Here is a 23923-nt window from a genome sequence, read left to right as displayed (position 1 = left end):
GGATGTATTATACTGTATGGGTTATTAAACTGTGTAGAAGTATTATGAGAACCAAGGGAGCATTATACTGTGCGGGTGGTTACTCAGCGTGTGGGGCACAAAGAGGGCATTATATAGTGGAGGTATTACAGGTGCATGGGTGAAACTAAGGATGCTTCATGCATACTAAAACAAAGGAGGGCACTTATTGGTAAGTTAAAGAAGCTTTATATATCATGTTAAAAATAGCCAGGTTATATGAGGGTGTAAGTACCTAAGGCACACAGGCGAGGTATAGCTAGGGCAAATGTAAAGTGGAGTCCGTAGAGCAGCCAATCAGATTACAGCTCTGATTTTTCTAGAGGCCTTGAAGAGAATAAAAGCAGCGCGCTGATTGGCTGCGCAGTCCCACTTCCCCACTGTTCTTCTTCACGAACTTTCGGTTACTGAGAACTTCAGCCCCGTAAGGTCACATGATGCCGGCTCCTGTGCTGCTGACGTTCCTGCTCTCGTCTACACTTACAGGCAGCAGCCAATGACAAGTGAGCAGGAAAGTCCCGTGTGAGGAGATATTTACGTGCGGCCATTGCCGGGGGCGGGGCTGTCACTCCTGAGGTAACACCTGACACGGGACATCACATGTCTGCGTAGTTACAGGCCGGGGCCCGGCAATGGACGGGGACAGGATGGACAGTCTGGAGGGCTGGGTGACCGTGCGCCCCAACCTCTTCCAGGAGCCGGAGCAGTATAAGATGGGCTTCATCGTGGCCTGGAACCAGGTGGACTTCATGTTCGCGGTGACCTGTCACAACCGGACCGCGCAGAGGAGGAAGAGGCTGGAGGGAGAGGACGGGGAGCAGAGCAGCTGGGCCGGGCTCTACACGGTGCACGACCTGGAGCACATCCACCGGCAGCTGAGCTCGGTGTGCAGCCGCCTGGAGCCCTGCTTCCCCAACTTCCCGGCCCGGCAGCCCGCGGACAGCCTGTGGACTCTGCTGTTTCCTAATGCCCCGTCCTGGGAGGGCAGCTCGGAGGACCTGGACTCTGTGTGCCGGGCACTGGAGGGCTACCTGGGCGCTGCCATAGAGGAGTGCGGCCGTAAGATCGTGCTGGACGTGCTCTTCCCGGAGGACGTGGACGATGAGGAGGAATACTTCGAAAATCTGCATGAATTCCGCAAGAAGAGCCTGGAGGAGCAAGTGTGCCGGGCCAAGGAGCGGCTGCGAACGGTGCGGGCGTGGGGAGGGTGCGGGGTGTAGCCTGCAGCTGTGCCCTGCTATACCTGGGGCATAACCTGGGCACACATCACCTCCTATCTGACCACCATGTTACATATAGAGTAAATCTATTCTAACAAATTCAGTAACTCTGTGAATACATTACCTTACTATCTGTAATACACCAGAGCTGCATTCACAATTCTGCACAGAAGTGTTTCATCTCAGGGTTTGGCCTACAGCTGCCCCTTCACTAATCAGAATGGGGGATCCCTAGTGTCTATTGGACTGATGAGGATAGCCACTGGAGTGGTTCCATCAGTCTCTTAGATTTAGAATTGATTTGCAGACACCTGCCACCTATCCTGTGGATTATGGGAAAATGCCTTTATGGGCTCGTTCACATCTGCGCCCGGTCTCCATTCTGCAGGTTTCCGTTTCCTGCAAAAAACAGAGGCAGGAGACGGAAACCTGCAGGACTCTTTCATACCCATTCATTTGAATGGGTTTGAAAGATGTCCGGTTGTGAGCTCCAGTGAGCGTTTTATGCTCTCTGCCGCAAAACCGTTTTTTTTAAACTGGACACCGAGTCGGACATGCAGTACTCTGTGTCCGATTTTAAAAAAAAGGTTTAGCAGCGGAGAGCATAAAGTGCTCACGGCCGGACCCGGTCTGTGGTTTCCGTCTTCTTGCATGCAGAAGGCGGAAACCACAGAACGGAGTGCCGAACGCTAGTGTGAGCCTAGCGTATCACACTATGTTCACATCAGCACCATTTTTTCATTCCGCGAGCGCTTCCCATTCACTTCAATGGGAGCGCTCGTAGAGAAAAAAAAACCAGCCCATTCATTTCAATGGGGAGCACTCATACGCCGGCTCCCATTGAAATGAATGGGATCTGCTTTATATGCGCTGATTCTGAACGTGTTTTAACGTTCAGAATCAGTCAGTGTATCCGTAGTGTGAATGCACCCTATCACTGTTATTTATATGCAGTGAAACTATGAACAAGCTGTTTCCAGTGATGCGTCTGTCTGCTCTCCCTTCCAATAAAATCAAAGATGATAAATCATTCCCACACGATACTGTTTTGATTTTTTTTTTTTGTTTGGAAGCTCACCCCCAACACACACACACACACACACACACACACACACACTCTCTTTCCCCACTTTCCCCACTGTGAGCATCAAACACAGGGAGTGAGAGTAGGCAGATGCATCATGGGAAATGTAGTCAGTTTCACGCGAAATATGAGCTGAAATGTTTTCTGTGTAGATCCATGTGGAAATATGGTGGTATGGATTGCACAGTCTAGGCCTCCTGTACAGGACTGTAGTTTGTATCCACAATTGGATATAAAAGTAGGGAAGCTTACATTTCTATGGGCCCATATAAACCACCACCATTTTTGCATCCATGGGTCTGTGATGCATTTGAGGACTGAAAGTTATGAAGCATGTGCTCTTTTTTTTTTTCCTGCATTAGTTGAACTGAACAGTGTAGGGAATCATAAAAGTTTTATTGCAGATGACGTGGAAATGTTTGCTTTGGATCAGTAGTTGTGGACAGTAAAAACCACTAGCCCGTTGTGCACACTGACTATTCATAGACCAATAATATACCCTGACAGTAACAACCCGCAGAACTGCAAATTCAGCTCATGGTCAGTAATGTATTCACAAATTTGCTGCAAAGATACATATACAGGCTAAAAATGGTGAAGGGGCACATACCCTTTACTGATAGGCCCTGGTAATATGATGACAATTACTACTAAAGCTGGTCATACACATGAAATGATTCAGCCAAATTTTGATGAACTTGGATAATCTGTTTCCCAGGCTGCCAGAGAATCCTATAGCGGCTCACCAACTACCCCCAAATTCAGGACACGTGCACTGCTAGGCTGAACATGTATGTGTATGGGAATGCCCAGTGTTGGCCCAACAAGCATTTTGCTGCCAGTTATCTAAAGTGTATGAGCAGCATTGGTTCTCAGTTCCATAGAGAAGATTTGGCGTAAATGATGTCTAAAATCTATGCCAACTACAGGCTGGTGTAGATTTTATTGTGCAGGCACATGGCCCAGCAGAGTGTCTACATGGTTTATGAGGAGGCTTGTACCTCCTTATAAATGAGGTGACCCTCTGCTGGTGCAGGGAATATGAAGACTGGCACTCAAAACTGCAGTCGTCATGAGCCCATCCCTATGTATTTAGTTTGTGCCACGTGTATCATTGTTACACACACTACGTAACTCATGGCATTTGGGACACTGAGCATCACAGCAGTGTGAAGAGGCCAAATGACTTGCTGGTATGGAGCGTCATGGTCTCTGTGTGGTGCTGTACAAGTTTTCTTGGGCTGTATATGTTCCTGACTCTTTATAGGGGGAGCTATGCAATTGGCACTAAAAAGATACATATAGACACACTGTTCCTGCATGAAACAATATTACAGAATGATGATTACATCCTCATCCTGTATTCTCTTCACAATGCATTTGACTTCACCATTGTGAGTTGTTTAGGCATGCCCCCTGTGGACATTTTTGTGAATTGTTAGCCATGTTACAAAACAACACGTCTTCTTAATCTCCAACCAGAGAAATTTCACTTTTTCTTTTTGCATGCCCCTCCTTTCACAATGACATTGTACCTCCGGTAATACCGTGCACTATATATAGAAACGTAGCTATAATCACCTCAGGGTGCTGTGATATAGTCACAGCACTCAAATGGTTCTACACATAAATCCGTAGAAAAGCCGGAAGCAGCAGATAACAAACGCACAAGGCGTACATGAAATTGCGAAAGCAGGACCAATTCAAACTCCACAACCAGTGTAGAAGAAATTAAAGAAATCCGCGCTTACCGACCGAAGTCTTGCCAATGAATCTTTATTAAAACAGGTGTACTACCATACTACCCTTATGTACACCTGATGAAGAAACCGGTCATAGGTTTCGAAACGCGTTGTGTGGAAAGGTTTTAATAAAGATTCATTGGCAAGACTTCGGTCGGTAAGCGCGGATTTCTTTCATTTCTTCTACACTGGTTGTGGAGTTTGAATTGGTCCTGCTTTCGCAATTGTACTCTTTAAGGCTGAGTTCACACTGGGTTTTTTTGGTCATGACTTTGAGGCTGAATTTGCTTCAAAAATCCTGACCAAAAGATGGCTGTCATTAAAATCAATAGGAGGCAGTCAGTTCTTTTTTCTGGGAGCCGTTTGTCCCTCCTCCCGACTAGGCCCATTCATTGGGCCTAATCCAGAACGAAGTGCACGACTGGCATCAAGTCGCAGCTACCCATTTTTCGGTCCAGAAACTAAGGCGGCCTCCGCTTCAGTTTCCGGACCAAAAACCCCATGTGAACCCGGCCTAAGGCTGAGTTCACATGGAGTTTTTTGGTCAGGAATTTGAGGTGGAATCCGCCTCAAAATCCTCCTCAAAAACACCTCACCATACAGTCCTATGTACCTGTTTTTTTTTTTTGTTTGTTTGTTTTTTCAATAGTGGATTTTCCGCTACCGGAAAAAAAAGAATCGACGTGTCCATTCTTCAAGCATTTTCCGCCTGAACAAAAAAGGCAGAAAAACCGCTAGTGCTTTCTTGAGGCGCTTTTTGACAAAAAAAAAACGCCAGGTGTATTTTCCACCTCCCATTGACTTGCATTGTTTGTTTTTTTTCATATGGAGAACGCCTCAAAAAACGTCTCAGGAATTTTCCTGAGTGGATTTTTCCTGACCAAATTCCTGACCAAAAAACTCTGTGTGAACTCAGCCTAAGTCTTCTTTTACATGTTAATGGACCGCGGAGTTCTATCAGCAAGTCCTTGCTGGATTCCTACTTGCGTTGCATAGAATACAATACAATACAGATCAGTGTTTCTTAGCCCTTTCAAGTGAAGTACCTACTATTGAGACAATGTCCTATTGGAGAACCCCCAAAGTAAGGAGCACTTTACTCACCTGCCCTGGGCCTCCACCAGTTATACTCTCGCTATTGCAGTGAATACTCCTGGAGCAGGGGCGTAACTACCATAGAGGCAGCGAAGGCGGCTGCCACAGGGCCCTAATGGCCCGGTGACAGCCGCTACCGCTGCGTTTTTTTGTTGTTTTTTTTAAATTGGCCGTTCCGGGCCCTATTTACTTGTCGATCCTGGACATAATACTGTGTGCAGGGGCCATTATGGGGGATAATACTGTGTGCAGGTGCCACTAATGGACATAATACTGTGTGCAGGGCTTACTAAGAGACATAATAGAGTGCAGAGGAGGGGGTCGGTCGAGGTCTTCGGTGTCGGTTGGGGGGGGCCATGTCAAAAGTTCGCCACGGGGCCCCGCCATTCCTAGTTACGCCACTGTCCTGGAGATAGTGAGGCTTACAGGTGTAGACAACAGCTCCCTGGACCATTGTGAGGATAACATAAGATGGCTATCCACCTAAGAAAGCCATTACCCTCAGCCAAGCTCCCATATTTATCTCAGTGAGACAACTACTGTTAGTCACTTATGACAGCAACAAAGAAGCAGACATCCTAAAAATCAACATCTCTGAATTTCTTTTATATCTACGGGGCTGGTAAGCTGTTCTCAGCAGCTCATACACAGAGAATGGAGCAGGAAGCAGACAGCTCTGTTCCCTGTGTAGTGGCCAGACCTGGTACTGCAGATAAGTTGTGTGGTGTTTATTTTTTTTCAGCTAGCAGAAAAATAAAGGGGTGGCTCACACACCGAAAATTGTCCTAGCTGATTTTCAGGAATTTGGAGCAAATTCTTTTCCACTTGTCCAAATTCTGCTCCTGCCAGATGGTATTTTCTGCCTTCCATTCACTTCAATTGGGCCAAATTTCCCAATTCTACATTGGGAGGCAGAATCAGCATCAAATTCCTATGTGTGAGCACCCCCTTAGTGTGAATATCCTGTAGTCGGAGACCGTGATTGACCTGTCACTTTGTTGTGTTCTTATGGTGAAAACCCCCTGTAAGAATCTGCCCATGTTCACTCCCAGCATTCCCACAGGGACAGATAGTAAAGAATAAGGTCTCCACAGAGCGACTTCAATGAGATCAATTCACTAGACCCGCACCTTCCTGAGACGCTCATACTAATGTTTGGTTTCTTTCTTTATTTTAGATTCTTCATCAGCACAAAAATGCAGATAAAATGATGTCTTTGCTTAAACTTTATGAGGAAGAAGATGAAGCTTTTATGGACTTAGTTACCATGGCAACCCAGTTCCACCTCTACTTACTGCAGCCTTTCAGGGATATGCGAGAGCTTGCAATATTATACAAGCTGGAAATACTGGTAGGGAATTACTACTTTTATCTGGTTTTAAGCCTTGTCTATTGGAAATCCTCAAGGGCTTTGTTTACAGAGTACTTTGAACCAATTATAGTCAAAGTGATTTATACTTGCAATTGTATCAGTCCAAGTGCAGCCGCAGCTTATTGAATCTCAAATCTACAATTCACATTTTTACCCTTATCTAAGAAAAAATAATCCCATCATCATAGTGATGTGGACCTTTAGTGGTCTGAAAGACAGACACTGCGTCACTGAGACAAATGCTTTCAGGAAAAAACTGAGATATTAGAAAATATCATTTCCTTCTAGCATCTGCCTGTTTATAAGAAATTTTGATGTTCATTACATTTTATATTCTGAATTGAACTTATTGAACATGGTGGTAATCGCACTGTGTCCTTAAAATACCAAAAATATCTATAGACTTCTGTTCAGTCAACAGTGTCATTTTGGCTAGTATACATTGACCTACACTTTTTTTTTAATGTGACCCTCTGGTTCCCCTTAATAATTTATCATAACAAGAGGAATGTATAGATAGAAAGCTTTTATATGACTTTTATACAACCCCAATTCCGTAAGAGTTGGGACGCTGTGAAATGTAGAAAAAAAAACAAAAAAACAAGTCAATGATTTGGAAATCTCATATAAACAGATTTTGTTCACAGTAAAACATAAAATAGAGGTTAAAAGTTAGACATTTTTCCATTTCGTTTGTAAATAAGAACTAATAAAAATCAGCAACACATCTCAAAGTTGAGAAAAGTGGCACTAATATAGAGTCAATAACCGTGTATAAAAAAGAGCAGGTTAGAAAAGCAAAGTCTGTCATAGGCAAAGAGGTTCACCAATACATAGAACAATTTCGTAAAAATGTTCCTCACCATAATTATGTGCTGTAGATGGAAGGATATTCAAAGTGTTTGCAAACATTCAGAGAATCTGGAGCAATCCATGTGCACAAGTAGCAAGGCTGATGTTCACCATTGGGCACTTGTGATCTACAGGTTCTTGGTAGAATGGGCTCAGTATTACTTCCAGAAATCATTGTCTTTGAAGAGAGTTCCGTGTGCAAACCAAAAATGCAAGTTAAAGCTGTATCGTACAAAGAAGGGACGCTATACAATAGTAGACATGGCCCTGTCCAAACATTTTGGAAACATGTTGCTGACCTCTCTCTTTTTAACAAATAAAATGGAAAAATGTTTGGTTATATTGTTGAGATTTCTAAATCATTGCATTTTTGTTTTCTTTACATTTTACACAGCAACCAAAATTTTTTGGGGACTTGGGTTGTTTTTATGACCTATCCTTAGGACAGGTAATAAATATCAGATAGTTGAGTGGCAACTCCTGACATCATCATTGCTCAGCTGACTGAAGAAGGCTATAGCAGTACCACAAATAGAAATGTTCCATCTACTGTTGACTGGAGCAAAATGTTGCTGTAGATCTGTCACGTTGTAATGAATGGGAAAGAGATGCAATACTATTATGGGTCATTGCACTGATGACATCCGCAGCCACAGACGCCTCTTGATTCTATGCAGATTTTTTGTTAAATCGTGGTCAATGGGTGACATGTCATAGTTTGGCTAATCAGTGGCTTACATCACAGCCCTTAGTCAGAATTTAGAAATATAACACAGTATCTTTTTATTTTTTTAATGTCTTTTCTTTACAGAAATCATTGGAGATGGATGATTTCGGCCCAAAACGCATAGAGGCTCTGCAAAAGGAGGCTAATAAATGGAACACAACGGCAGAAGAGGCCGAGCGCTCTATACAGACCATAACAGTGAATTACTTCAAGGAGACTTCTAAAGCACTGGCTGGTAGAAAAACCGTAGTAGACTTATATTGTTTTAATATGGTATAACCAGATACCTAAAAGGTTATTTTCAGCATGGCAAAGCAATGAGGTCAATTCAGTTTCAGGGTGAAACCTCAATGCCCTCAACTTTTTTTTATTACAATTTTCAATGTGGTTGGCAGCAAGACTTTCTCCATTGTAGTCTATGGGAGCTACAGGACTACATGTGAGCCGCTTGCTTGGCTGTTTCTGTAACGTGCAAAGACTTTTGTGTAGCGTGGCTACTTGTCTTGATTTTTAGTGAGTAAAAAAAGGCTGCCTTAAATCGGTGTAGGGGACTCCTGAGACCCCCTCCCCCCAACAGTTTAGACTTGTATCTCGTGGTTATTTCATAAATGTGTCAGATGAGGAAAACCACTATGGTGAACAATTTGTTAAACTGCCTTGAAGCTTTTGCACCCCAGTGATAATGACTCATATCTTTATAACAGCAATGCAGAAACATATGGAGCTGGATGGAAAGAGATTTGGACAAGCCACTTGGGCCTCAGCAGTGCCCAGACTGGAGAGGATTAAGTCCATGCTGGCAAAGGAAAGTCTTCAGCATATGAGATCGAAGGAGCTGTGCCTGAATCAGAAGAGGGCAGATATCAAGCAAAGTGTAAGGTTCTATAGAAATGATTTTTTTGTAGGCTACAACTTTCTTTCTTAATCTGCCAAATACAGATAAAAGGATATATTCCAGTTGCTAGGAAGCAGGGCACTGAAAATAAGATGTTTCCTTCCCTTCTAATAGTGAGAAGTATAATCCAGTCTCCCGGCATATCTACCTGAGGAGACATTGTACAGTAATATGATACTGTATGGCTTTTATTTGGTCCTCACACTACAGAGCCGATCACCCTCTTTGAGTTTAATAACTTGAGTTAGAATACCACTTACAAAAATGAGGTAGCTTATGACATCCACTGTCTATGTGATACAATATATAAAATCTAGTCTTTATACAGTAACAATAGTGCAGTATCAGATCTACCGTATTTTTCGGACTATAAGACGCACTGGACTTTAAGACGCACCTAGGTTTTAGAGGAGGAAAATAGGGAAAAAAAATTTTGAAGCAAAAAATGGTAAAATATTTAATATATGGGAGTTGTAGTTTTGCAACAGCTGCAAGGCCACATTGACAGGTGACCCTGCAGCTGTACGGGGACGCATAGAGTGTTTTTTTTTTGCGGGGCCAGATGTACTTTTTAGTTATACCATTTTGGGGAATATCTATTTCTTAGATCACCTTGTATTGAAAATAAACCAGGCGGTTTAGCACTTGTGATTTTGACGTTCACCATACAGGAAAACTATTAGTAGACCGGGCATTTTCGGACACAGGGATACCTAATGTGTATGTGTTTGACATATGATTTTCTACTTTTATATATATTCTAGGGAAAGGAGGTGATTTAGACCTTTTATTTATTTCATTTTTTTATTATATATTTTTAAAGCTTTTTTTTTTTTTTTATACTATTTTATTCCCCCGGGGGCTTGAACCTGCAGTCACTTGGTTGCAAGTCCCATAGACGGCAATACAACTGTATTGCCGTCTATGGGACATTCTGTATATTAGTATTACAGCTGGTCATAGACCCAGCCGCAATACTAATATAGCAGTGACAGGCCTGGGAGCCTCATTAGGCTCCCGGCTGTCACCCGAACAGGTCGGCTCCTGCGATATCGCCACGCAGGAGCCGGCCTGCAACTTTACAGGTATGGGGCCGGTGGGGACCGGTCCCGGGGGAGAAGGGGCTGCCAATACAGACCCGGCATCCGCTGTAATAGAGAGGCGGATGCCAGCGAGGGATAGACGCCGGCACAGGTGCCGGGGCCTGCTACTCTCCTCTGCCCTGCATGAAGCCAGAGGCGGGGGGGACGGAGAAGCGGAATAGCATCGCCCCTGCCGCTGCTGGCTTCATGCAGGGCAGAGGAGCGTAGCGATGTCTCAGGCCCCGGCACCTGTGCCGGCGTCTATCCCTCGCCGGCATCCACCTCTCTAGTACAGCGGATGCCAGGCGCCACATTCGGACTATAAGACGCACCCTTCTTTTCCCCCCAAATTTTTTGGGGAAAAAGTGCGTCTTATAGTCCGAAAAATACGGTAAGTGGCTGGAGCATCACTGCTCAGAGAAAACTTCACTACGCAAGCTTTCTTCATTCTCATTGTTGGTGTAGGACATAAAGATGGGATGCTACTAAGCAAACAGTTTTTTGTTTTTTTATTAAGGTCAGGGATACTTGGGGTGATTTTGCACAGGGTTGATCGCAGTGTAATTTCTGGTGGCTAACCTGCTGCCATTTAAAGTTAAAGGGGTTGTCCGGGATAAAATGACCAGTCTACACTAACCTAAACACCCTCTTAACGTCTAATGTACTGCACCTATATCAAAAATGTATATTTACCCATATTTCTGGGGTGAGCATGTGACATGTGCAGCACATTTTATTTTCCAGTGAAGTTCAGTCTCCTCGTACCTGGATGCAGGTACCGATCACATGATGCAGGGTCAGAATCAGGCCAGAACCCCAGGGTCTGTTGCTTACAAAATCCCGGAGGAAATAAAGAATGACAGGCTCCCTAGATATCCCTCTTAGGGTAAGGCCCCATGTTGTGGAAACACAGCTTTTTTTTTTTTCTTGTTGCAGATTTTGCTGTGGTTTTTTGAGCCAAAGCCAAGGACAGCTACAAAAAGAATGGGCAATATACAGGAACTACTTATACTTCTATCTTCTGCTCAATCCACCCCTGGCTTTAGGTGAAAAAAAAATCTGTAGCCAATTCTGCAACAAAAAAAGTGTTTCCGCAACGTGGGGCTTTAGCTTAAATCTGTTTGTTTTTGTAGTTTTTTTTGTAATTCTAGAAAAACCTTTGAGGGGGAAAACCCCTCTATTCATACACAAAGTGTTTGACAATACTGACCTTATCAGCGTGGCATGTAGAAGATTTTATGGCCTACTGATATTACATGTTTGATAAAGGTACTGTGCATACTGCATGCCTGCTCTTCACCATTCATAAGAAATAGCCAAGTTAATCTTTTACAAATGTTTATGGTAACACTATTCTCTGGTAAAATGTTGGTGTAATACCCGCATTGTTCAATGACCATTAAGTGTATCGATATTCTAAGTATTACTGAGTACAGAATGACGCATTAAGGAGAGTCACAATTTACACTTGATCTCACAGATGGAAAATATGAGTAACTCTGATGGGGCCTTTGCCTACTTGGATCGGCTGGAGTTGCAGTACTATGAAACACAGCTAGAACTATATGATGTTCAATTTGAGATATTAAAACATGAAGAAATGTTGCTAGTATCTGAACTAAACTCGCTACGAAGGCAAATGAAAGGTAATTTTTGTACGCTTTTGGCATATGTTGGGCCCATTATAGAGTATGGATGTTCAGCTTGTATGTTAAGAGCAAGTACTACAACTTGGTCAGAAATTCAATAAAAAAAACAGACTTCTCATATTACTGATGCATTAATACTGGCATAAATTAAAGATAACTTGAGTATGAAGTGGTAACTACTGCCCAAACTGAGAAATAATAGCGTGTCATAGGTCTACGTGAAGGTCAGGCACCTTGTCACGGTGATCATAAGAGACCCTGTGCCCACAAAATCTCTACGGAGGCACAGCTGTAGATTGCCTCTTCTGCCAAAATGTGCATGATCTATGCTCCGGATAGGTCATCAAAACGGATATATACACACACACACACACACTATATATGCTTCACAATGTTTTTTCTGTCAGCAGGTTATTCGGTATGAAATTAATGACCGTATCTTGTACAGCTGCTTTTAGGCCGGGCTCACATGGGGTATTTCAGGCAATCCAAAGATAGGCCTAGTCGGGAGGAGGGAGTGTCTTCAGGTGGATTCATGAAGCGAATCAACCTGAAGAATGAGCATGTCCATTCTTTTTTCTGGGAGCCAGAACAAACCGCTCCCAGATAAAAGACCTAACCGGCTCCCATTGATTTCAATGGGAGTCATCTTTTTGGTCAGGATTTTGAGGTGAATACGGCCTCAAAATCCTGACCAAAATACCCTGTGTGAACTCAGCTTTACACTTTCCAAAGGTGACTTTCATATTCTGCATTGCAGATCCATTTTCAAAAAAAAATCTGTTTTTTATTCTTATTCAAATTAGCTGAAAAAGGGGCATTTGGGGCGTTTCTTCTCTTGTTGTGGCTTTACTTTTTGCTTTAGATAATTGGCCCTGCCACCCATTGCTTGATTGACTTCTTCCAGTTTGTCTGTAGTTAGGAGTGATTTTCTAGAGTAGAGAGTAAAGCCCAGGCAGGAGAAGACACTCCCCTGATTTTCATGAGAAAAGCATCTTTGGAAAGTATCGAAGCCTACAGGGTACCGTCATTGGTTTCATACCGAAGTTCCTGCTGTCACACTTCCTTTAACTGGATTCCAAAGGTGTTTGGGCCACATTTGAATTTGTACATTTCTAATATTTGTAGTGACAATGAAAATGTGTTGACATCTTTTAAATTTATAGCAAACTCTTTTTGGTTGCAGAAAAAGAGGAAGAGGTTGTCTACTATGACACATGTGAAGAGCCTCAGGAACTGCAGACATTTGAGCAGTCCAACAACTGTTCAACATACACAATGCTCAGAAGAAAGGCACAGCAGCTGGAGTCGAAAAGGGGAACTATATGCACAAGGCGCGCTTTACTGAGGAACAAAAAAGTATGTTACATTGTGATGTATGATTATACAGATACTGATGCTAGTTGGGAGATCATTGTGTACTGATAGAAATCATTGAAAGCCCCAAAAGACTTGGATTACCAATTGCTGGCACCACACAAATTTTGATAGTGATCTTATACCAGTTGCAAATTCAACTACCTCAGACAGCATTGCTGCTTGTGTTTTTATTGATATACCATTAACCTATTATACCATACTTGTAATTTTGGTGATTTACACAGTCTTCATACATGTACACATTTCAGAAGGGGAAAACACTGATTAAAGTGACCCTAACCTATCAATCTGCAGGGCTGCATTCTGGTGACAGACTCCTTTTTAATGGAAACCGGTCAGTTCTCTTTGGCCTTTTATGGATCAGTGGTTTAGCCTATAGTATAGTATATAGATACTTAGCTGGCCTCTTTACTCCTGGCATCTCTTCAGCCATTCAGTGAAGCCAGAGCAGTACACCTCAGCTTCATTGTGCATGCCCCGGAGCTTGGACAATTAATGCAGTGAATCAGAGGTGTACTTCCTTAGCTTCAGTGAACAACAGTGCAGGTACAAGAGCACCACAGATGAATTAGACAAACTCATCTCTTTGTAAGTATAAAAATTTCTAGCCCTGACAGTATTAGGAACTAGCCTCTGCCCACAACTTCATCTGCGTGTTGTTGGCGTTGATGATCCGCCTATATTTAGCAAATTGCTACTGTCGATGGTTTGCCTGCTCCGGCGTTTTGTCAGCTCTTAAGCTGTCCTGCTGCTGCTGAAATTGTTCCTCACACCGTGCCAGTGATTGTTTCAGCAGCTTGCTGGAACGCCATATAATGAGCGTGTTGTTGGCGTTGATGATCCGCCTGCTTCGGCGTTTCAGCAGCTGTCAAGCTGGCCTGTCACTGAACTCATTCCTCGCGCTGTGCCCGTGATTGTTCCCGCATCTCAGCAGCTCACTGTGACGCCATATAATGAGCGTGTTGTTGGCATCGATGATCCCCCTCAGTTCTGCTTGATTAACAAAACAAGGTTTTAGGGGAATTTTTATGCACACTAAAATATAACTTTTAATAGTGATTGTTAAAAGTCACAATGTAACAAAATTACACACTTAGACGTTCCTCACGTAGTGTGTGGTCATGTGGCTGCTGTGTTTAGACACCAAAAGAGGGTTCCCCCTGATTGAATACAAGGGAAAAACTCTCAATAGTTTGGTGTTCAGTTAGCATCCCACCCAATTATAGTTACTACCACCCAATGTTCCACTATAGCTGCTTAGAAATGGTGTACGAATTGCCACTAAGTATCCACCTAGCACACAGAGTAACAGTTCTCTGACAAACACACCACCAAGTATTCACAATTACATGCAGCAAATAGCTGGGGAGGAGAGTGACATTGCTAATCTCAGTTTGGGCTATTCTCGGGCATTGGGATATAGGCTATTAGACACAAGCTGGAACCCACATACTTAGACACACACACAAACTTGTTAAAATAAAAGCGAGATATATGTAGTTCCTGACGCGTTTCAGCTGACTGATTCACAGTGCCAGCATCATCAGAGGCTCACAAACATACAGTTATTTAGAACGTGCTGTAGGTACAGCGCTATTACGAGCTCTTTTGACTGCTCGGTCGGTCATAGTTTCTGACCGCAGCGAGCGCTTCCAGGAGCCGGGTTTATAAACCCAAGTCTCCTCCCAGACAATTGACGTCAACGGAGGTGTGGCCAAGTACGTCACTGTTACCACACCTCCAAAATGAACCACGCCCCGCCCCTCCAATACAACGGCCGGACCGCAGCTAAACAGCGCAATACGCGCATAATGTAACATCCAGACCCCACATCGCGGTAAATATTGACGGAGCCACACAAACAAATGGGAAGACACAGGTAAGTCAAACCAAATCAGAAAATAAATCCCACCAATTCAGATGAGCCAAACACAACTATTAATAAAAGGAAAAAAACTTAATATAATGATAAAACAAACTCCCTCCGGTGTACGTGTATCACATGATGTAAAGATAAACTGTTAATAGAGGGGAAATCCATACACCCACCAGAAATACATAGGCCACGTTGATGACTAAATGTGGAGAACACCTATTCACCATAGGTATTATGAATAATTACAATATCCCCATCAACCAATATAGTCAAAATGGTAATTGACAAAAGGGGATATTACCAGCTATGAACATATTCATGAGGACATCCCTTCTGCACAACCCCGGGTACCCTTATATGAAGGATGAAAAGGAGATATATTCGTTCAGACCCTTGGGATGTACTGTGTCCATCAAGAATATCCATCTAGTTTCTCTTTGGATTACTTTCCTATCATAATTACCCCCTCTAGGTGATTGCGTAACTTTCTCAATACCTTGGAAGCGAAGGCAATTTACATCTCCATCGTGTACCTCTCTAATATGTTTAGAGATGGGGGTTGGTTCTTCACGTGCAATGTCGTTAATATGTTCACGGATTCTCCTGCGGAACTCCCTCGTTGTTTTTCCAACGTATTGGAGTCCGCAGGAGCATGACGCTAGATATACCACCCCCGTAGTTTTACAGTTAATAAAACTCTGTATGTAATATGTGGCTCGTGTATTAGTGGATCTAACGTTTTTTCCTTTTTGAATAAATTGGCACGCCTTACATGTCCCACAAGGGAATGTGCCCTTTATATCTGCCAGTTGTCTATCCAGCCACGTGTCAGCCGACACTGCTGGGGGCAGATAGCTGTGTACCAACCTATCTTTGAGGTTCGGACCCCTGCGAAAGGTAATGCTCGGTTTTGTCCCTATTAATGATCCTATAATAGGGTCAGTTCTAAGAATATCCCAAGATGTATTGAGGATTCTTTTAACCGACTCGGCCGCACTATCAAAAGTTGCGACCATCCGAATCTCTTCAGACTCCTGCGTACGAACTCGAGGGTTCAGCAATTGTGTGCGTTCTGTGCTGAGCGCATGATGGTATGCTCTTCGTAAGACCCCACTAGGGTAACCCCTCCTGGAGAATCTACCCTTTAAATCCCTGGACATGGTCTGAAAGTCCGAGAGATGGCTACAGTTTCTGCGGATCCTCAAATATTGACCCTTGGGGATGCCTGATTTTAATGGCTCAGGGTGCCAGCTCCCCCACTGTAGTAATGAATTGGTAGCAGTCTCTTTGCGATGCACGCATGTGCGCAAGCGACCTGATGACTCCTTTGAGATTGTTAAATCCAGGAAGGTCATTTTCTCCTCCTGGATATCAAATGTAAAAAATAAACCCAGGTCGTTCACATTTAGTGACTGCACAAACAGAACAAAATCCTCCCTGGGCCCGTCCCACAGTATGAATATATCATCTATGAAACGGACCCAGAGGAGGATCCGCCGCGTCCATCTATCCATGGTGTCACAGAATACCCTCTCCCTCTCCCACCAGCCCAGGTAGAGATTAGCGAACGATGGGGCACAGGGGCTCCCCATCGCCACTCCCCTGAGCTGGTGGAAGAGGCCACCATCAAAGGAGAAGACATTCCTCCCCAATATGAACCGCAGGAGTCTGAGCACAAACTCATTGTGTGGCTCAAAATGGCTGCCACGTTCAGCCAGGAAGGCCCCGACAGCTCCACACCCCAAATCATGGGGTATGGAGCTGTACAGGGCCTCCACATCAAGGCTGGCTAACATAACGTCAGATGACACCTGGATATCCTCCAGTCTCCGGAGAACATCCATGGTATCTCTCAAATAGGACGGAAGGCTAAGGACAAAGGGCCTAATGATATCATCAACATATAGGCTGGCATTCTGAGTTAATGAGCCAATACCAGCCACAATTGGACGCCCTTTCAGGGGCGACAGCCCCTTGTGCAACTTGGGTAGGGCATAAAAAGTTGCCTGAATCGGATGCGAGGGTATCAGGAATTCTTGTTCACTTTTACTGATGAGATTTTGCTCCCTGGCCTGATTGACAATAGTCACCAGTTCATCATAATATCCCCTAATGTCATCCCTTTGAACTCTTTCATATCCAACAGGGTCCAATAGAATATCATAACACATACGGGTATATTGGCATCGATCCATCAGTACTAAGTTTCCCCCCTTGTCCGAGGCTTTTATAATGATACTTTTGTCCCTTTCCAAGTCCTTCAAAGCAGCATCCTCCGTCCTACTAAGATTGGATGATATCAAATACTGTGACTTATTGTCAGCCAGCCTAAGAATCTGTTCAGTGGTGACCCTCAAAAAAACCTCAATCACTCCCTCATCCCCCAGAGGTGGAAATTTTGTTGATGGGAGGTGTCTTTTAGTAAAGGGTCCCTCCCCCAGTGGTCTTTGACCCTCATTACACAGATCTGTAAGTGTGTCTAACGTGGAGAGGTCATCTTCCGTGATACCCAATTCATCACACCTGCGCTTGTCCGAAAGTCTGAAAATTTTTTTCCACTTTAACCTTCGACAAAACAGGTGTAGATCTTTGATCCACATAAAAGGGTCGAATTTGGGGGTAGGCACGAAAGATAAACCCTTTTTTAAAAGAGAATATTCTTCATCAGTGAGGACACGATGTGAAAGATTGACTATTTGCATATCATCATGCCCTCTCCCCCCCCTTTGTTTTATTTGCGATTCCTCAGCATGTAATCTGAGATTGGTGGATCCTGAAATAAAAAACCACCTTTCCTCCTCGGGTTAAAGTCTCGCTTTCTACGATTAGTACGAGGGCTATCACCACGATTATCAGATCGTAACGGATCACCTCTATCCTTTTTATTTTTAATTGCAGTCGGATTTCGACGTGTATCGCTGTCGGAAGCATCATAATCTGACGATGAAACTTCTGTGTCAACCAACGTTTTACTACCCTCCTTCATATTATAGTCAAATATACGCCCCTCCTTAAAGTCACTAAGATCTCTTTTAAATTGATAATGTTTGCGTTCTTTAGTGTATGCCACAAACTTCTCAATTGTTTGTTGTAACAGGAGTTCTTTACGTTCATAGTCAGGGTTAGAACTAAACTTTTTTACAGCTTCAATATTCTCCTGTAAATTTTTAGAGGTTGATGTCAATATGTTTTTTTCCTCTTCCAATATTAAGTTCATAAAACGAAGAGAAGCTTCAATGGACTCCTTCTCCCATTTAGCCAGGAGTTCTGGAGTTCTAACCCTGACTGAGGGTGTCAAATTTATTCTCAATCCTCGCGGGACTATTCGATGTTTAAGATATGTTTCTATCGTTTGAACTTCCCAAAAGGATCTAAGGTTATCTTTGTACGTTCTGGTGATCTGTCTGAATGCTTGAGGTTCTGCTTGAGGAGAACTCTGTTGACTTCTGGCTACCTTCATAGCTGTCGTTGTTTTTAGAATTTTGCTACAAATTAGATTTTCTTTTTCCAGGCATGTTTAAAAGTAACAAATTGCCAATTTGGATTAAATTTCCCTTCCAGTGTGTCAGCACTGCCTGAAGCAGATCAGATAATATGCAAATATGCATGTACACAATGAACGGAGGGTTAGCTGAGTGTTTCCATAGAGAAATAACAGAGCAGCTTTATCAGCAATCTCCAATTAAGTGAGAGAACCTGCTGCAAGAGCAGTGTAATATAGTATGTGAACATAAATTCATAACAGTTGTGAAGCCATGTCATTTACTGGGATAAAAAGTAGCCTGTGTGTTAATTGAGGTTACAATCTATCTATGTGCCAGATTTCATTCAAATCAGTTCAGCTGTTTTTGCGCGATTCAGTAACAAACACACAAACCTCCAAACACACAAACTTTCACATTTATAATATTAGTAGGCTGGGCTATTTGGCATACTAGACAACTGCTCCATGAGGACCTGTGGTTGGTTTAGAGTCCCAAATATACCTAACAGGTTCCCATTCATTTGCTAAAACTGGAATATTTTTTTTATTCATTTTATAACCTACCTGTTACCCTGAGCAGGAACCAGGTATCCACTAAGCTCTGCCAATTGAAATCAGTCTTGTCGCTACCTTTATTTTCACATAAAATGATGAATGAACTGTTATATGAATTGTTTGCGTGATAAAATGTTAAGAGTTCAATGTAAGACGCATGGAGATGGCTAAAGTCTGTCCATTTCATTACTTGTAGGATCAGTGTATAGAGACTTGGGAGCTTAAACTACAGCAGTACCAGGAAACACAGAGGCGGCTTCAGCAGCATCACTCTGCACAGATGGTGAGTATCGAGTCTATGAATAGTTTGTTTTCTGATACCACGCCAAACCCCTAGTGCAAGTGGAAGCTTCTGTACCATTTAAAGCAGTGTGTGGGAGACACTTTAACAGCGCTCTTTGTGTTTCAACAGAAAAGAGACAAGAAAAAAGAAGAGGAAAAAAAGAAAAAAGAATGGGTCGATCAGGAACGTCAAAAAACACTACAGAGATTAAAAAGCTTTAAAGATGTGAGTGTTAAATTGCAGTGTTCAACTTGTGCACAGTCATGTTCTACATCAGATTGAAAACTGTGAATCGAGGCAAGAGGAGAATTTGTTAATGGAAGCTTTTTGGTTTTGTATCTTTCTTACTCTAGAAAAAAGAATCTCATGTTGTATTGAAAACCTCTCGAATTCAGTCACGTTTATCCAGTAAATCCAGTGTGAACTCTGAAGAAGGAACGGGACTCAGAAGTGGTACAGCAGGCATCCCTGTCCAGATTCTTCTTCAGAAGGGAAATTCTGAAAATAGATTGTCCAGTGAAGACCCCTCCAAGCAAGATCATTTCCCACCGCCACCTATTGCTCCACCACCACCACCACCACCACCACCTCCTCCTCTGCTTCTTCCTCCACCTCCCCCTCCACCGCCTTTACCGCCATTGACTTCTCTATTACAAACTCCAACCCTACTTCATTCAGCTGAACATCAAACTACCCCAGGAAAATTAAAAGCCCAGTTGAACCAACATTCAGGTAGAAACATATTCACATTTCATAATACTGTAACCACAGTAGCGTCTTTAACACATCTTTTTTTTCAGTGCCAGCTGTTTGTTTCTCTTAGGAGTGAGACATTTTTATATTAAATGCATTAGATCTAATACTTTAAAAATAAATTTCCTTTGTACACGTCAGTGTAAATACTTCCCTTTCTCTATGCTGTCCATGGAGCTTTAAAGGTGTTGTCTAGAGATGAGCGAACACTATTCGAAACAGCCGTTTCGAATAGCACACTCCCATAGAAATGAATGGCCGCTTCCATTCATTTCTATGGGAGCGTGCTATTCGGAACGGCTGTTCCGAATAGTGTTCGCTCATCTCTAGTGTTGTCAAATCTCTAATCTTGATGGCCTATCCCTAGGATAGATCATCAAAATTAGATTTGCGAAGGTCTGACACCCTGGACCCCATTAGGCCCCCTTCACACGGAGTAACACAGTGCTCAATCTCACACATAAACACGTGTCAGAGTGAGCGCTTCAAAACAAAATCCCATTGACTTCAATGGGTTCCGTTTAACTCGAGCAACACATTGAAATCAATTTGTTTAAAAAGCCTCCCATTGATTTAAATGTATAGCGCGCGTAAGACAGAACATATTGAAGTAAATGGGATTCTGTTTTGAAGCGCTCACTCTGACACGTGTTTACATGTTAGATTGAGTGCTGTGTTACTCCGTGGGAACGGGGCTTTACCAGGAGCTGCGCTGTTCCCAAAGTGTAGTAGCAGCTCTGCAATACTTAAAACCAACGCTAGACATTGTATGTAAATATTACCAGGTTCCCCACAGTCCCTGAGCAACTGATCTGCAGGGGTCCCAAGTGTCAGACACGTACAGGTCTAATCTTCATGGTCTGTCCTAAGGATAGGCTATCAGTATTAGAAAGGGGATAAACCATTTAATAGGGTTATCCCACAGTAATAACTTCTCACCTATCGACAGCATAGACTAGAAGTGTCTGTTTGCAGCAGGCCCCAATGTTGGGATTTAAAATGATCATGAGAACACAGGCTTCCATGTCCCACAATGGAGCTGCTAATCTATTAAATCCAATCCATTTAAAGTGGATGGGACTGATTAACTTAGCCAAGTTCTGTACTCGATTACCTCATAGTCTAAATGCAGTTGTGTGCATGCTTGACCATCATTTAAATGGTGTATACAGAACTCCCATTCTTGTGACTTAAAGGCTCATAATCCTTTTTCTAGTGATTCAGCCCAGGGGTGGTGGTTGTGAGACATTCCCTTTAAGGAGGTTGTTTTAGAATAGGCATTGTCATTCAGGAGGAGTATGAAGAGAGCAGAGGTCGAACATACTGTGTCGCTCAATTTATTGTCTATAGCGATGTCGGAAACAGACAGGTGGTTTGCTTTTGACCATGTTTGGTGAATTCTGGATTTTAGTTTTTCCCCCAATACCATACACTGCCAGGCTGCCAGTACCATTGGTTACTAGTACTATCCATCATTAAAACACTTCCATGCACTCCTATGTCCTACATGAATTTGGCCCTGATATATTAAAGTTTGTTCTACGTTTGTGACAGTAATTGATGTGAGTTCTAGATTCACTTCTACCCTTGCATGTCCTGGTTGCTGAGAGAATCTTAGCTCTTACAGTACACTTCTGTTTCTACAAAACCTCTGAAACTATTAGTTTTGTTGTTCTTGAAACAATATTGACATTTTTTGCAAGAAATATATAAATATGTAATGGTAATTGATGTAAAATCTGATACTAAAACCTATATTTTGCATTAGGTTCCATGGAAGAAGTATTGGCATCATTGAAACGAAGTGAGAATCTCCTCCGTAGGGTGGAACCACCTCAGGCTTCAATTACCAATGTGAGAGACAGTATTTTATCAGCCATAAGACAAGGAGTAAAACTGAAGAAAGTGCACAAAGATCCTGTACATAAAGATTGTGAAAATGAACTGCAGCAGAGTATAAGAGCAGCTATGCTGAGGATGAAGAAAGCATCTGCTGACTCAGATGATGAGGAGAAGAGTGACTATATTAGTGGCGAGTGGGACACTTAGGAGCGGGTACACAAACTCCCCTGATCTCGAACCATTTTACATTACACATATCTCTTGTGACTGATATGTGATGTCCCTAAGCAAGCAACATAACACAGTATTGTTCTATTGTCGCTCCTTTAAAGGCCACTCGGCTTATAGCAATATGTTCTTTGGAACGCACACTGATGTACATTTAGTCAGAAATGACTAGTATAATATTTTAAGACTCCAGAGTCTCCATTATCTATTTTATTTCTGCATACTAAAAGCACTGGAAATATTTTTGCAATGTAGACACCTATTTTGCATTGTTGCACTTAATTATAACTGATAAAATTGCATTGTGATTTGATTTGCTACTTTGGCAGCACGTACATTTATTACATCAATATTGCTATCTTGGAAAAACCTTTCAGGCTAAGGCCCCACGTAGTGTTTTACACTACCTGCAAGTGAATGAGATTCTGGTTACTCATCCACACATTGCAGAAAAGGCATCCCCCCCTTCATCACTGTATTCTTAGCTACAAGGGCCCATAGCTTTAAAGGGATTTTCCTGGATAAATGCAGTACTCACTGGGGGGTGGTCAGTTCAAGCAGTGCATCTCCCATTCACTGCAATGCATTAACCTCCCGGGCTGGAAATGTAGAGGCTCAAGTGGCCGCTGTGGCCATGTCGGGTAAAGGGGAACGTGTGACATCTGAGATGTATGATTGGCTGCAGCAGTCACCTGAGTCTCTACACTTTTGGCTTGCTTTAATTCTCATAATGGAGAAATTTGAGTTTAAATTTAATATTCTGGATCAGTCATAAAAAACTTGCAAGTACAAACATATAAACTTACAAATCCTTTACACGTCTATCAGGCTGGACAAGCATTTTTTGCTTACTGCTAAAAATAATTTGACGAGTAGAAAGTGATTGTATTTTTGAAAACATACATTTTCTGAAATGTAAAACTGGCATACGATAGTATACCTATGTGCACATACAAATGCCAAAATAAAGATACCATAATAAATGCTGAAGTCCATTGTGTTGTCAAAAAGCACGTGCTTGAAATCTGCCAAATAGTATACATACAGTATAGTGTCTGCCCCACTGAGGTTAATAAGGCATTCAGTGCCCAGACAAATACAATATGGTCATATATTTCAAAGACAAATAAGTGTGACTATGATAGTATTTGTATAGCACACTCAGAAAAAAAAATTATACATTAATCAAAGGGGTGTATTTGCTGTCTAGATGGTGAATATAATGCCTGGTTAAGTAGCGCCATTTGTTACCCAGGCACTGCTCTGTAGTGTTTACATTTGCATGTCAAGAGCATGCCATATGATACGGAAATACATAAACTGCACATATAGCACCCGTGTAATGCCATTACATTGTCCAAACATTGATCCCAGATACTACTATAAATTGTCCAAAATGCATATAATGTACATTTAATACTATGCATTGACAAGATGCAGTTACTTGCAAATCTACATTGGAGAGTGTGTGCAATATACAGTCAGCGTCTTGTATTGCCCAGGTTTCCACCGTTCGTGCACAGGATTGGACAAATGCAAAAGTTAAAATAAAGATGGTGCCTCCAGCAGTTTAAGGGGGAGTTCACAGGGAGGAAAGTGGAGTTCAATCCGGCATGTATACATGTGTCGGCAGATGATGCGCTCAAAATGCTCCCATTCATTTCAATGGGAATTAGGAGCGTATACGCCGCATTATTTTGCGGATGAGTTCTAGGACCTTTTGACAAAACTAAACCTTTTTTTTTTTTTTTTTTTTAGTGACTCAGTAGAAGTTGTATTTTATGGA

The 23923-nt window shown here is 42.6% G+C and overlaps 1 protein-coding gene across 1 annotated transcript; it reads left to right on the top strand.

Annotated features, from left to right (window-relative positions):
* The first annotated feature begins 539 nt into the window (after nt 1-539).
* Nucleotides 540-23127, top strand: WHAMM (WASP homolog associated with actin, golgi membranes and microtubules). Its single transcript, XM_075273385.1, has 10 exons — nt 540-1208; nt 6337-6510; nt 8195-8345; nt 8815-8984; nt 11568-11733; nt 12923-13095; nt 19228-19314; nt 19444-19539; nt 19668-20046; nt 21836-23127. Exons 1-10 carry the CDS (start codon nt 651-653, stop codon nt 22114-22116), a joined length of 2235 nt encoding a protein of 744 aa, XP_075129486.1. The 5' UTR covers nt 540-650; the 3' UTR covers nt 22117-23127.
* Nucleotides 23128-23923: the final 796 nt, after the last annotated feature.

The sequence above is a fragment of the Leptodactylus fuscus genome, chromosome 5, assembly GCF_031893055.1.
Source record: "Leptodactylus fuscus isolate aLepFus1 chromosome 5, aLepFus1.hap2, whole genome shotgun sequence".
Lineage (NCBI taxonomy): Eukaryota > Metazoa > Chordata > Amphibia > Anura > Leptodactylidae > Leptodactylus > Leptodactylus fuscus.
The sequence above is the reverse complement of the archived record's forward strand: the minus strand, read 5'-3'. Positions and strand labels throughout refer to the sequence as shown.